The sequence below is a fragment of the Cherax quadricarinatus genome, chromosome 44 (assembly GCF_038502225.1).
Source record: "Cherax quadricarinatus isolate ZL_2023a chromosome 44, ASM3850222v1, whole genome shotgun sequence".
NCBI lineage: Eukaryota > Metazoa > Arthropoda > Malacostraca > Decapoda > Parastacidae > Cherax > Cherax quadricarinatus.
The window spans coordinates 7,469,927-7,486,047 of NC_091335.1; the positions used below are offsets into that span (position 1 = coordinate 7,469,927).

The window sequence follows — 16,121 nt, forward strand, 5'->3', positions numbered from 1 at the left end:
TGCTAGGCAGGTCTACTGGCTCATGCTAGGCAGGTCTACTGGCTCATGCTAGGCAGGTCTACTGGCTCATGCTAGGCAGGTCTACTGGCTCATGCTAGGCAGGCCTACTGGCTCATGCTAGGCAGGCCTACTGGCTCATGCTAGGCAGACCTACTGACTCATGCTAGGCAGGCCTACTGGCTCATGCTAGGCAGGCCTACTGGCTCATGCTAGGCAGGCCTACTGGCTCATGCTAGGCAGACCTACTGGCTCATGCTAGGCAGGCCTACTGGCTCATGCTAGGCAGGCCTACTGGCTCATGCTAGGCAGGCCTACTGGCTCATGCTAGGCAGGCCTACTGGCTCATGCTAGGCAGGCCTACTGGCTCATGCTAGGCAGGCCTACTGGCTCATGCTAGGCAGGCCTACTGGCTCATGCTAGGCAGGCCTACTGGCTCATGCTAGGCAGGCCTACTGGCTCATGCTAGGCAGGCCTACTGGCTCATGCTAGGCAGGCCTACTGGCTCATGCTAGGCAGGCCTACTGGCTCATGCTAGGCAGGCCTACTGGCTCATGCGTCAAGTAAAGTTTAGCTATTAATTTCTCATCAGTATTTTTATTATTGTTTGATTTGTCAAGTATTTTTTTTATATTAATGTTTTAGCTATTAAATTCTTATGTAAACTTATAAAATTTTCCCTTTAATAAGTCTTAGGAATTTGTGACAAATATTATTTAATTTTCGTGCAGTATTATGATCTCCAGATCTGATCTAACATCTGTTATTAGTTTTGTTTAAATTATTCTGACATTGATTATATATTTTAATACATTTTTTATGTTCATCTAACTATTGTAGTGTTTGTTCTTCCAGGTAATAGTATTATGTTTACACTAAATTTATAATTATTTTACTGCCTGACTAGGTGTTACATCAACAATTTTTTAACGATAATTTTGCGAGTGTTGATGTGTCATGTCCTGACCAAACTACCATAAACCACCTCCATATTGCATATGTATTTAATTAAAACACCTACACATGGACAAAATGTTTAAATTCATTTAACTATCACCACAGAACAATGCTGTAGAGCAGTAAGCCTTTAAAAAATAAACAAATAACAGTAACTTATTTGTTCTCAGGGACACACATGGTAGACTTTTTAAAAACGAATATTTTATTCTGTAGCTCTGATGAGTCTTCATATTAGCAAGATCCCTGATCAACATTAAATAATTTAATGCCTTAAACAATTTAAATCATGTACATTGATTTATTGTTAACATGTACATTATTTATTGTTATGGGATTGTTATTGTTAAATCATGATTTATTGTTATATTCATAAATAACTGCTGAATAAGCCCCTCCATTAGCATCAAACCTCTTTTCCTAGAAGGAATGTAAAGGCATTAAATTGTTTAATATTGGTCGGGATCTTAGTATGGAGACTCATCAGAGCTACCGAATAAAATATTAGCCTTTGTGTGTACCTGAGAACTAGTCAGTCATTTACGTACTGCAGCAGGACTACTGACTCATGCTAGGCACACCCACTTAAGAAAGATCTTTGCTGCAAGCCTACTGGTCCAAGCTAGGCAGGTCTAACTCAAACCCACCCACACGCACTCAAGTACATCTCTAACCTATTTTTAAAGCTATTCCAGGTTTTTGTTTCAGTAACTCTACCTGGGAGTTTGTTCCACTCACCCACAACTCTAACCAAACCACTGCTTTCCTATAACCTCTCTAAATCTAAATTTTTCAAATTGAATTTATTGTTGCGAGTCCTGTCTTAGATATTTTTAACACGTTATTTACATCCCCTTTACATATTCCTGTTTCTCAGTCATAAACCTCAGTCATATCCCCCCTAATTTTACTCCTTTCTAGAGAGTGCAGAATTACATCATCTCTATATCTCCACTACTTCTTCTATATTCGACTGAAAAGCCTACTGTGTAGGCGAAACGATTAGGAATAAAGATACCTAAATATTGCGAGAGTCTTATCAGGTTTAGTATATTAAAGGATCATCTATATGACGACAACTCAGGTTTAACACTTTCTTGTGAATATAACAAAATGAGGCAACACACATAATACTAACAACCTGCAAGTAATCAAGAATAATACGAACTGCAGAGACGACAAACTGAAGAGACACTGTGACCACCAATGGGCAGCTGAGAGAATATACTAAATAAAAATTCGGATGGGGAAAACTGTGATCCGAGAAGGCTATCTTAAATTTCCTGAAGGGGTGCACTGATGCCGGTGAAGGGTTCTTGGTCCAAGGAATTAGAGATACATTCCTTTTAAATTAAACGTAATTACTTATCATCTCCCAGGCACTGTATATCTCCTACGGGTTTAACGCTTCTTCCGCCTTAACAAGTATATGTTCCACGAATATTACTCTCAGAGAGTAATGTTTTCTGATGTGTTTTGCATGTTGACTTCGCTCAGTAATCAGTCATCGAAATACAATCACTTACGTACTGCTGCTCCTGCAACTCCTGGAATAAAAAAAAAACTGTTAGCCACAAAGGCGGGCATCATGGCAGCAGCAAAGGATGATAATACTTTCTCAAGCGTTTCCTGGAAATACACATTCCTCAGCGACACACTCACAGTGTGTCGCTGTAAGGTTTCTGTATACGTAATAATACTTGAAACCCTAATTTTGAAAGGGGTGGAGGTTAAGCCACTGGAAGGCCTCGGTCAGATGCGCAAAAGCTCCAATTGCGGGTCATCATATGACTAAGACCTACGTCAGGAAACATTTGTCCTATGTACTGACAAATCTTACCTACCTACGTATACGTAATGACCCACCTGTAGGCGGAAGGCCTTGACCTACAAACATTCACATTAATTTACAAGCATAGTTTATTGTGCGTGGCAGCATTAGACTGTCATGCACAATAATAATAAACAGAGCCTTAGAATCTTGTCCACTTTTAATGCTATGTTTATGTTGTTGTAATCTTAGATCAAGATTTTCCCCAGTTTGACCGTAATAAACTTTATCACATTATTTTACAAGGAACCTTATAGACACCCGTCTAGCAGAAATAAGGTATCACAGACTTACAACCAAACAAAGGCAAATCGATAAGTCACATTCAGAATTAAAGCATGGCTTCCCCAGCAATAACTTCTTAGCTCAATTAAAAATCTATTAAACGAAAAAAAAGGTCTTGCGACAATAAAGTTTCAGGTCAAACTAAAAAAATGTTAAAATTACAGCTGTAAATATATACAAATCCTGGGCAAGAGACATTATGTACTATTCCCAATGGCTATATTTTAATTTACATTTAATGACAACGAATAATAAATGCTAAAAGCAAAGGACAATAAATAAATGTATGAAGCCCATTCTGTGATGTAGGATGACAGAAAAAACAGATAATTTTTGTTTTAATCATGTATAACTCACGTACAACACTGGATGTACTCGTATGTATTAAATATAAAAAAGAATGAGTAATGGGCTAAGCGTAACACCTGGTTTTAAAATTTGCTAAGAATGACGATCTGCTCTTCAGTTTGCAACCGTGGGAAACCGGAACTCTCGGGAGAGAAGTTCCTCGCTAATACTCCGTGGTCTATGAAATATCCGGTCGGATTATCCTCCGCTAAATGGAATGGTATGTGAATATACCCACAAACTGGAACAATAAGACACTTAATTAAATACAGTATGGATAGTATTTTGGTTTTCAAGGTTTTTCAAGTTTGTCCAGATGTAAAAAACCTAGCGAAACGTCGTCGTTTATAGTTTTTCCAACTGCAAAAACGTGTCATCTATTTTCTGGTGTTCACAATTTCTCTGCTTCTTTCTAACATTCTCGTAACTCCATAACCTTTCGATCGTTTATCTTATCGTTCTCTACATGAGTCACGTCCTAACTCGACCCATATATACCTCGCCTTTATCTCCTAGATTTCACGCGAATTCCTGTGATATATCCTCTCCTTCTCACAACTGTCCTCATCATGCTGTGACAATAGTGTCAGTTATTTCAGCATGAGTGAGGTAGCATGAATAAGGCAACGCGAATCAGGTCAGTGATCAAACTTCCTCTCCTGTGCTGGATGATGCTCAGGTGGGTCGTCAAGAGGTTTCTCATGGCGAACTTCCTCTCCTGTGCTGGATGATGCTTAGGTGGGTCGTCAAGAGGTTTCTCATGGCGAACTTCCTCTCCTGTGCTGGATGATGCTTAGGTGGGTCGTCAAGAGGTTTCTCATGGCGAATTTCCTCTCCTGTGCTGGATGATGCTTAGGTGGGTCGTCAAGAGGTTTCTCATGGCGAACTTCCTCTCCTGTGCTGGATGATGCTTAGGTGGGTCGTCAAGAGGTTTCTCATGGCGAACTTCCTCTCCTGTGCTGGATGATGCTCATATTGCTGAATCTGTAAGAGCAGTTACTTTTTCGTCGTTTTTATCAAGTACTGACTAGCTAAATAACAAAAAGGCACAAAACCGTGACTGGAACAATACACAAATAACCCGCACATAGGAAAGGGAAGCTTACGACGACGTTTCGGACCGACTTGGACCATTTACAAAGTGTGACTTTGTAAATGTTCCAAGTATGACCGAAACGTCGTCGTAAGTTCCCCTTTCCTATGTGTGGGTTATTTGTGTACTGACTAGTTAATATACTAACACGTTTTATGGTGGCTTGTTTCCACTGCAAGGATTGAGCAATTAACTCCTGTTATCAATATTTTTTTTTTTTTACACATCTGTATTTACAGGCTAAGAGCTGTTATTCTACCTCAGCTCATTTCAAAATTCAGACCTGCTCAAGACATTTTAACACCCCCATTCTCCGCAATGTTACCCACAACAGTAGAATAAAACCCACGTAACTATTTACTGTTAGGTGAATGAGGGCAGTAAATGTAAGTGTACATCTCGTCCTTCACGAAAATCGAACCCGTGTCCTTTAGGTTATGAGTCGACGCGAAAACCGAACCAGTGTCCTTTCGGTTATAAGTCGACTCTCTGCCAGTAAAGTACAATTCACTGGGTTCATTTTTTAAATCTTAAAGTTATTACCCAAGACCTACAGATTTGGGTGCGTTTTGTGTCCACACTTAGTGTCGTGGAAGCCGCAAGCCAGGTGGATCCCTGGTCCTGTGTTTATTCTCCTCTTATATCATACTCACTGCGTTCCATTTTCTATGAGTGTTTCGTTTATTAATTAAATACTTTTATTACAGTATTGAGAAGTAGCTCAGTCAATTTATTTTTGTTTTTAATTTGTTAAGAGTTTTGGTAACTGGATTTGTCACTTTTTACCATTCCATCGCTTACTTTAATTATAATTCATAGAGAAACTTAATGTATTATCATATACTCCGAGTCTTTTCTTTATCTGCCTTATTACCCATGAGCCGCCGTGGCTAGTGGTGGGTTCCCCTTGTTCACAGGCGTTGGTCACTAGTGGCAGGACTCCTCTGTAACCTCAAAAAGATAGTTAACATAGCATTGTTAAGTACATTTTTGTAAATAAATCACGCCGAAGGGTAGAACATATTTCTGAATATTAAAAACAAGTTAATTCCTGTGATGAATGGTTTTGAAAACCGACAAGTTGAAGAATTGAGACACTTATGCAACATATGGGAATCTTTATTGAAGAAACGTTTCACCACACAGTGGTTTCATCAGTCCAATACAAAGCAGGAAGGTATAAGACGAGGAGTTTGAGTAAACAGTCCCTCAGCCTGGAGTCGATGTGTTCAGTCCATCAATCTGAACACATCGATTCCAGGCTGAGGGACTGATTACTCTAAACTCCTCCTCTCCTTATACCTTCCTGCTTTGTACTGGACTGATGAAGCTGCTGTCTGGCGAAACGTTTCTTCAATAAAAATTCCCATATGTTGCGTAAGCGTCTCAATTCTTCAAGTTAATTCTTATTTGAAGATAAAGGTGAGGTGGTTGTTGTATACAGGATATGTTACCTGTTGGTTTGAGCAGTGGTGGTGATGGTGGTAGGTTGTGTATGAGAGGGAACGATGTAGGAGGCAGCTTTCACCTTGCTCTACCCCACCATACTCCTTACATGGGTCAGAGACTTCATTTCTACCCTCACTCATATTGCTAAAGGTACTGATCTCGGTGTTATATTGAAGCATGTTGCAGGTGTTACTAGGCTCGAGGTGACAGAAGGCAGAACAGTTAGTGTTGTTGGTGTGGTGCAATAATTCCTGCAAGTGGTAGATGTAGTCTATCGCCCCCTGGAGAGTCTTCACTTTGCTCACTCGCTTACTTCGTCTGTTGAGGTAATCATTCTTATACACTATGCTAGCACTGGTGGCTTAGTTATAATGTTGTATATATAATTATTATATAAGCCTTATGGTTGATCAATATAATATTGTGTTACTCCGTAGTCGGGTGGCCGTATATACTCACGGCTCTCGTCAGGAAGGGTTAGGGGTTCCATTCCCGGAAGGAGGATCGAGCCATTATCGTTTACCACGTTTTAGGTATGTGATCCTCCCGAGGTTAACATAAACTGATTATGTGTACAGAACTGAATAGCAAGATTTGTGTATTATGTACTTGGGCAGGGTTTATATATCCTTAGTTTTATAATTATAATAGGCCTAGTAGTAGACGTATCTTTTTTTCCTACCAAAACTGCTTGATTAAAAAATTATGTATCAGGTATGTATCATCTTTGGGTTGGCCTTTGTACTAATATCCTCATTTACAAATGCTTCTCATTCAGTATTTTTTAACAGAAGGTGAGAAATTTGTTACTTTAGGAAAACAGGAGATACCAGTTCAGAACTGGAGTTTACCTGGAGTTTAACTGGAAGAATACTGAGCCTCCTTTAGCCTTCCTATGCTGAATTTTCCCACACTAGCTGTTGAAAGTATATCTTCCTTCACAATATACCTTGTAGATGAATGGTTCAGAGAACCGACATTTTGTTGAATTAGACACATGTGCAACTCTTGGGTATCTTTATTGAGGAAACGTTTCGCCACACAGTGGCTTCATCAGTCCATACAAAGGAGAAACTTGAAGAACAGGAGGAGAATGAGGTAATCAGTCCCTCAGCCTTGAGTCGATGTGGTCAGTCCATCAATCTATTCAAGATTGATGGACTGACCATCAATCTATTCAAGATTGATGGACTGACCACATCGACTCAAGGCTGAGGGACTGATTACCTCATTCTCCTCCTGTTCTTCAAGTTTCTCCTTTGTATGGACTGATGAAGCCACTGTGTGGCGAAACGTTTCCTAAATAAAGATACCCAAGAGTTGCACATGTGTCTAATTCAACACAATATACCTTATGGAGTCCTTTAACTGATCAAAGACAATCAACACAGCTGCTACTGTTATATGGAATAGACTTTCTAATTTTTTTTTACCGTATGCAACACTTTTTTTGCTGAAAAATATAAACACACTAAAAGCCATTTTTATTGGGAGAGAATGAGTGACTTCCAATCTTGCGTCCAGTTGGATGCTCATTCTTACACAACTGAACCTCTTCATAACTGCTATTATGAAGTACTCACAATTACAAAATTGCAAACATGGATGGAGTTTGTTAACAGGTTAAGGATGAACCTACCCGCTGGTGCAGGGTACTGCCCGCCTGAGCCTAGCAAAGGCCACATTAACAGATTGTACCCTCCGGCGCTCCCGAGCATTACGTCGAGCCACTAGCTGAGGCGGCTTCTCCTTGTGTGGCACATGTTTGTACACACTCTTACCTGTGTTGGGTGAGAGTACAATATTGAGCAAACCGTTATTCCATATACTGTACTATCCAGCACACTGCTAAACGTGGCTTTATAAAAGCAATTGTTTAAGGTGTTTCATTACTATTTAAGAAATCATTTGCAGTGCAAACTTTTCCAGACTATCTCAAAAGAGCTAGGATAACTCCCAGTGACGACAAAGGTGAGGCTCAAACAGACTTGAATTATTACCGACCAATTTCGAGTCTTCCAATGCTATAAAAATTTTTTGAGAAAGTAATCCATGAGCAGCTGTACTGGTTGGTAACTTAACAATGTGTTTGTTTAATCCTTGTCGGTTTGGATTTAAGCCCAAGAATAACACTTGTGTATGGCAGATTATGCAGCACTTGAAAATATCATATAGGCATGAGACCATACGTGAAGCAAAGCAGTTAAATGTGATGTCATAGGTGAACGTGGCCCACTAGTGGAAGTAGATTATGCTAAACAGTTGTTTAGCAAAGGAGTTGCAGAACAGTTTTCACGTACCATGATACCATGATGTTGCTGTATCAGACAGGTATCATATTATTATTATATCATCTACGCTTTCGTTTCCACTGAAAAGATCTTCAAATCGTTTGATCAACACTTCGCAAACTTCTCCTTCCTTCTTCAGTCGAACTGTCTGGTTCTTCACTGTCGTCTTTCTTCTGATGCGGCTATGAAGCAGTTTTAGTTCAGACTTGGTTAGGTTAGGTTAGGTAAGGTTCGTCAGGAAACAGGACAAATGTTTCCTGACGCGGGTCTTAGTCAGATGATGACCCGCCTTTGGAGCTTTTGGTCATCTGACCGAGGCCTTCCGCTGGCTTACCGGTCCACCCCTTTAAAAATTATGGTCATTTATAACCATTGTTATTTTTTATTCTTCAGACTTGGTGTTTGCCACTATGTCATTGTCAAACTGTCGCTCAGTCTCTCTTCTCACTCTGCTGTATTCGTTGCTGGCTGATTTGTTCACTTCCCTGTTCTCCCTAACTTGCAGTTTTTCCACGCTCTTATACCCCCCCCCCCCCTTTTTTTTTGCCTGTGTGTATGCGGTGTGTCCCACACAGAACACTCGTGCAGTACAGAGTCCGGGCAGCCAGCATGAAAACCAACACTACCAAATATCTAGCACAGATATTTTTGGCTCACAACAGAAAGTACCTTGTTCGAACCTTAGGCCAAATTTTAACCAGATCCTCCGAATGACGTATACAACATACACCTTGGGAAAAATATGATCGACACACTTTGAATATTCACGCAAATAGCTTTGAGAGAGAAAGCCCCTAGTAAAACGATCTTGGTATCATTAGAAAGTTGATTGTAATCAGTTTAAAAAGCAATCTTTGGCTAATCACACTTCTACTAGGACCAGATGTACTATGGAAAAAATTAATCGTACTATAAAATACATTTATCAAGAATATATGTACATATTTTTTTTTATTTTAGTTTTGGATGAGGTTTCGTGATGAGACAAAATAATAAAGGTCGATGAGAATGTGTTTTTCACATTAGTGGGAAATTTTTGAGATATGATATAAAGGGGAGATTATGTAATATGAGAGTAATACTTACATTTTTTCTTCGTGTCCCTACACCTGATGTGTGTGAAGTGAGAGATGGGGGTGGAAGTGACCACCGCTAGTTGGCGGCTCTCGGTACTGTAGGTCATGTCAGCACGTGGTACTGGGGCATCCAGTTGACCTCCAGGAAGGGTGCAAGGTGAGGTACCTTCAGGAGTCTCAGCGACTTGGGCTGCAGGAGTTGGGAAGCAACTGAGAGGCTGGAGGACCACCAGGTGCTCCAGGTGTGGCAGGTGTTCCAGTGAGAGGGACGAGTGTGTGATCACACAGGTGGCGGGATCATCGTCCACGCACACTGGCACGTCACCGCTACACTCTGACCCTAAGTGCTCTTGTAATGTGTCTTGTGGCGGCTCCTGTGGTCGCGGGTCATCACTACCGTGGCACACAAGGTCGTCCTCACTAGACAGAAGTGGAGAGTCTTTGGTGGAGGTTGTCGGCAGCTGGTTGTCGGTGGAGACGTGAGTAAGGTTGTCGCACATGACCGACACCTGGGATCTGGGCAACACACCTCCCCAGCTCTCACATAATAGTAGGTGAATCCTGCAACAATATCAATACACCTGCAACGTTTACTAAAGTTTTTCATCACTGAAATGTTAATTTCTTTAAATTACAACATTTTCACTTTACTTATTCAACTCCTTACAGAATATAAGGAAATAATAAAGCATATTAGTTCTCATGTCACCGAACATCTTCAGTAAGTCACTGAAGATACACACCTACACAATTTCAGATTAAAATTATTATCCCATCAATTCATAAACACAAATTACGGGAAAATTATCAAAATTTTCCACAACAATGTCTTGCTACGCTATTCAACACACACACACACACACACACACACACACACACACACACACACACACACACACACACACACACACACACACACACACACACACACACACACACACACACACACACACACACACACACACACACACACACACACACACACACACACACACACACACACACACACACACACACACACACACACACACACACACACACACACACACACACACACACACACACACACACATACTAGCTCACCCTCACTACACACTGCACCATTAAAATATTTTACTACTCAATGATGGTTTTTACATTTGTATTCATGGTTATTAAAATTTATTAACTTAGGAAATAAAAAACCAACATAAGTTGTGATATAAGACTAAATTTACTCGAATCTTCTAACGCTACAAGGAGAATATTTGTCTTCGGACGAGCAAGTTTTTTGTTAATCTTAATTGAAATTTTCCACTTTAGAACCGAAATATATTTCGTTCAGCAGCACCAAGCGAGGAGGAGAAAGTTAGTAAACTAAGAAAAGCTATATAAACTGTTTATATTACTGAGAAGATATGTTTAACTAAACATTTTATGTAATGTACATTGTCAACGAATCGTCGTGCTTATAAGAGGCAGTAGATATATGGAGATTTGCTCATGTACCTACCTCTTCATTGCCTGGTGATCCAACCCCGGATATTTTTGTTTTGTGCCGAACGCTTTAATCACTGTTTGTTTTATACGTGGTTATTTATTTGTAGTTAAAGGAGCAGATGCCGCGTCTTCATTATTTAAATTATTGTATAATTGTATTTTTTTGTTTCCAATGCATGTAGTACACACTGCCTCCAGAGATAAGCTACTTAATGCCTTCTTGATTTAAAAATTCTGAGTTACAGTGAAAGACTAAAAATGCTGAAAATACTCTCATTGGTCGACAGGAGTTGAAAAATAAGAGGCCACAGCTGTCGCCTAGAAACATTTTCTAATGCCTTAAGGACACTAGAAAATGTTTCTTTGGAGCCAGAATGATAACAAATTCCCACTACAGACAGCACACTCCACCAATATTCAAAACTAAACCTATTCACCATACATATTACTGCACCTGCTACATACATAGAACACTTAACTCTGACATAAACCCTCCCCTCAAACGTCTCCTTACCAACCTCAACAGAACACACGACCATAACACAAGACACAGATCACTCTTTGATGTTCCTCGTGTCCATCTCACGCTATGCAAAAACTCAATGCACATAAAAGGCCCTAAAATCTGGAATTCATTACCTGTGAATATAAAAGAAACACTGTCTGTTTATAAATTCAAGTCTCTTCTCAAAAATCACTTACTCACCCACAACTAAATAAATACTGAATAATTGTATCTCATAAATTGTATCTCATATATGTATCTCATTATTGTATCTCATAAATGTCAACCTGTGACCCAATCAAATTTTGTTACTATTTAACTTCATTACCTAACATAATACTCCATTCTAGTGATTACACAGCAACACAGTAATGACCATATGACCTGTCTGTAATACTCATTTGTACTAAATTGTTATCTGTTTTACAATAATTTTTGTACCACTGAATATATCATTGCTTAGTTAATCTTAAGTTAATTTTAAGCCTGCCCATAATGCTCTGCATACAAGGGGCTTTGACATGCTGCGCTTTAAAAAATTGTATTCCTTGTACTTCTCTGTATCATGGTAGAGTGTTGGCATGAGAGTCAAGAGGAGGCAGCAAGTGCTACAACTACCAGAAACCTTCAAAATGTATGCTCAATAGTGAAAACAAGACACCACTAGCACAGATCTGATCCTATAACCACATACATTAAATTGTGGAGTAGCACCTGGCACTAGAGGAGTGGTGGAGCCGGCACTAGTGGGATAAATGGTGGATCTGGCACTAAAGAAAGGCGTGGTAGACTTGGCACCTAGAGGTCTACGTGACACTAATACCTAACAAGGATCAGTGATAAAGTCTCGGATGCTGGAATTTTGTTAAGTGTCAAGGTTGTGTTCTCACCTTAGTCTAGTGATGATTTCATGGTAGATGTGTCAGACTAATGTCTTCACACCGTAGTAGCAAGGCACTGCTAACACGGTGTCAGCCATACAGGTTCTGCTCATCAAGTGAGAGTAAGTAGTATGTGGAGGGTAAGTAGAGGTGTGTTGGTGTAGTGGAGAGGGATATGAGGGCCTCCAGCCCCACCATCTCCCCTACATTACAAATCACCTGCTACCTCTAGCCTCATTCATGGCCTCACCAAAACTATACCAGCCTCACAGACTTCATTTTTTCGTCTGCCTTATTTTAAAAGCAGCATAATTTCCTAATTCAAGATAAAGTATTAAGTGATTCACTCTGAATTCACAAAAATTTGCATTAAAACAATATGATGCATTTATATATTATCTACACATGATCAGAGGTGAGCCCGCATGAGTCGTCCCCGTGCACCTGCCACTCTCCCTCCACCCCCTCACCTTCCTCATGGTCACCAGCCTTGCTCTGCCTCACTTGTCACATTTCTGCTTACCATCCTCAGAAAATAAAATAAAAGTCTTTCGGAGAAAAAGCACGAGGCTTCAATTAGAGGCTGTTGAAATGTTTGATTTCTCTACCACCAACTTTGCATTTTTTTTTTCTGACCAAAGGTGTCCCCTAGTGATCAGTGCCTGGACGCCTGATAATTCTAATATACATAAATGACATGTCGCGGAGGAAATTGAACCCCATATTCGTGCTTTTAATGTAATTAATTAGGAAGATAACCGGAGAGGAAGAGAAGAGGCTCCAAGATGACTGATAACGAATAATGGTATAAAAGACCGAAACGATGGATAAACACAAATGCAGTTGTACTCTTGATGTACAACATTCCACTCAGTGGGCTTTATAAATTTAGCCCGGAACTGCGTTCGAGGCTCTCGAAGATGTCTTTGTGAATCTGAGGTTGGTAGCTACGATGTCTCTATCTGTAGGGTAGATGTCGATCTAATTTAAAAGCTGTCCTGTGACCGTAATCAGGGTCTTGCTGTAGTGGAGGGACAGGCACCTAGCAACGTCTGTTGACACTGGATGAATTTCCTACAATGTTTGTTAACTGATCATTACTCCGAAAATTGTTCATGATTGTAATCACGTGTTCACGATTGTGACCAGCTCTACCTGGGGCTCATTACCTTTGTCAATTCTCATTATTGTAGCCAAATCAAGTTCATTAACTTTGTAATTAGTCATGAGTGTGACCAGATCTACCTGGAGCTCATTACCTTTGTACTTGGTCACGATTGTGACCAAATCTAGTTCATTACATTTGTAACTTGCTCAGCTATCAAAACTTCGGAGTCCAGTCCCTGGACCAATTATGTACCTCTGTAATCTTTTGACTACCGTCCACATGATGGGTATGGGGTGCATAATAAACATATTAAACTAAAAGCTGTAGCCCCTGTGCGTTCCACTGCAATATATATATATATATATATATATATATATATATATATATATATATATTATATATATAATATATAAAATATATATATATATATATATATATATATATATATATATATATATATATATATATATATATATATATATATATATACATACATACATATATATATATATATATATATATATATATATATATATATATATATATATATATATATATATATATATATATATATATATATATATATATATATATATATATATTGCAGTGAGCTGAGGCCACCAGGCCCCTCGGGATTATCTCTGGGCCCTGTGTTGGATGGTCGGGTACATTTGCTACTTAATAAACGTCATGACTTGCTTTGTTCCCTTGGGTTACAATGCTCTTCATCGGTGGCTGTTGTAGTGTTAGCGTAGACGCGTGGGCGTAGTCTGTCCCTGAAGCACGGGGGCCTGCTGGCTGCTGTTGTGGGGTGGGAGTTGGATGTTACCTCGGTTTCCTCTGTGGCTGTGGCAGAAGAAGTGGCCATGGGTTCCGTGATACTGTAGCCTCCTCTGAGTGAGACAACTGCTCAGTGATGGCTCTTCTTAATGCTGGAGGCTGAACAACTGGGGTTTTCCATGTTGCCCTGACCCGGCGGAGCCTCTTCGGGTAGTGTAGATTCCAGGCATGATGCTTCTTGCCGTGGTTGGGACACCAAGATTTTGTAGCCTCACCTCTCTCTAATTTATCCAAACAGTCTTTGGTCGGGTAAGACCAGATGCAAACATCGCTTTTTTTTTCTAAATTAGCATTGGGCGCTCAGGTGATTGTATCTCTGGCACCTGATCGACTGACCACTAATTACATCACTTTTACTTCACTACTACACCTGCTGCCTCTGTATTTGACTGAAGAAGCCTACTGTGTAGGCGAAACATTTAAAAAATAAAGATATCCAACTATTGCACGTGTCTTACTCATCAACTAGTGGGTGTTTTATATCATTTTCAACATACCTGTATCTGGCTTCTGACACCGGCTTATCACAATTAACACTCATGGAATTACGAGCATTATAGATGATAATTACAATTAAGGTGCCAGCTTTATATACACGATTCACGACAGCAATACACTATATCAAACACATCTTGAAATTTGCTTGAGTTTTCATCCATAATTCATCCTCTTGTACTTCATCATTCTGCCATTTTGCTGCTCCATGTTACACTGACATAGTTGCTATTATAGTAAGTTTACTCAGGTACAGGAACACCCAAGTACAATTTTCATACATAGCAACATGTATAAATTACCTAGAATAACCCAAAAAGTCAAAGGAACTTATTTCCGTTAGGGTCCTTACCATAAACCTGGAACAAACCTGGAGAGAGTTCCGGGGGTCAACGCCCCCGCGGCCCGGTCTGTGACCAGGCCTCCCGGTGGATCAGAGCCTGATCAACCAGGCTGTTACTGCTGGCTGCACGCAATCTAACGTACGAGCCATAGCCCGGCTGGTTAGGTGGGTGACTACCAACAAACTCATCCTTAATATTGACAAAACCTGTTACATGCTCTTTGAAAACAGTTTCAAATATTCAACTAAATATATTGATCAACGGTTCTCCCAATGAAAGGCACATTGAGGGCAAATTTTTAGATCTTCACCTTGAATGCAACTTGAAATATAATATCCACAGTAACAGCCTGGTTGATCAGACCCTGATCTACCACGAGGCCTGGTCTCAGACCGAGCCGCGGGGGCGTTGACCCCCGAAACCCTCTCCAAATCACCTTAAATGATTAATAACCCAACAGAAACCTGCTGCGCGGACAATCACCCATTCCTGTGGCAGACAATACAACCCCCTCCCCTACCACAAAATACGCACTTATATTATTGTGCCTATTACATATATATTGAACATTAACTCCAATAAAAACCTACTTTCCTCTGAAACTTTTCCATGATAACTGCAACAGAACACGCAGGTATAACCTGGAGTTTACCTGGAGATTATTATTATTATTATTATATAATCAACGGGGAAGCGCTAAACCCGGAGGATTATACAGCGTCTGGGGGATGTGGAAGGCATTCAGGCTTAATTTGGGGAACTGGAGCACAGATCCAATTCCCCAAATCAAGAGCCCCTCACCAACGTTTACCTGGAGAGAGTTCCGGGGGTCAACGCTCCCGCGGCCCGGTCTGTGACCAGGCCTCATGGTGGATCAGGGCCTGATCAACCAGGCTGTTACTGCTGGCTGCACGCAATCCAACGTACGAGCCACAGCCCAGCTGGTCAGGATAAGATAACTCTCTTCAACATCCCCACTATTCCACTCATCCTATGTAAAAATTCAATGTGCATCAAAGGCACGATTACTACAAAAATGGTTCTACATGACCATAATTTTTAAAGGGGTGGTCCGGTAAGCCAGCGGAAGGCCTCGGTCAGATGACCAAAGCTCCAAAGGCGGATCATCATCTGACTAAGAC

The 16,121-nt window shown here is 40.3% G+C and overlaps 1 protein-coding gene across 2 annotated transcripts; it reads right to left on the reverse strand.

Moving 5' to 3' along the window:
- Positions 1-705: 705 nt before the first annotated feature.
- On the reverse strand, positions 706-12,413 carry LOC128697346 (uncharacterized). Of its 2 annotated transcripts, XM_053788967.2 has the most exons (5): positions 12,202-12,413; positions 9,338-9,888; positions 7,600-7,741; positions 5,966-6,278; positions 706-2,501 (listed from the first exon to the last, which is right to left on the reverse strand). In XM_053788967.2, exons 2-5 carry the CDS (start codon positions 9,825-9,827, stop codon positions 2,448-2,450), a joined length of 999 nt encoding a protein of 332 aa, XP_053644942.2. In that variant the 5' UTR covers positions 9,828-9,888; positions 12,202-12,413; the 3' UTR covers positions 706-2,447. The 2 variants fall into 2 exon arrangements, with proteins under 2 accessions (XP_053644942.2, XP_053644941.2); XM_053788966.2 differs by lacking the exon at positions 12,202-12,413 and having other exon boundaries at positions 9,338-10,086.
- Between the last annotated feature and the right edge of the window lie 3,708 nt (positions 12,414-16,121).

Coding starts and splice junctions, on each gene's coding strand:
- LOC128697346 (XM_053788967.2), bottom strand. CDS start 9,827: ATGTGCGACAACCTTACTCACGTCTCCACCGACAACCAGCTGCCGACA. Junction 6,279..7,599: donor GCAGTACCCTGCACCAGCGG/GTAGGTTCATCC, acceptor TTACCTCAACAG/ACGAAGTAAGCGAGTGAGCA. Junction 2,502..5,965: donor ACCACTGCTCAAACCAACAG/GTAACATATCCT, acceptor TTTTTATTCCAG/GAGTTGCAGGAGCAGCAGTA.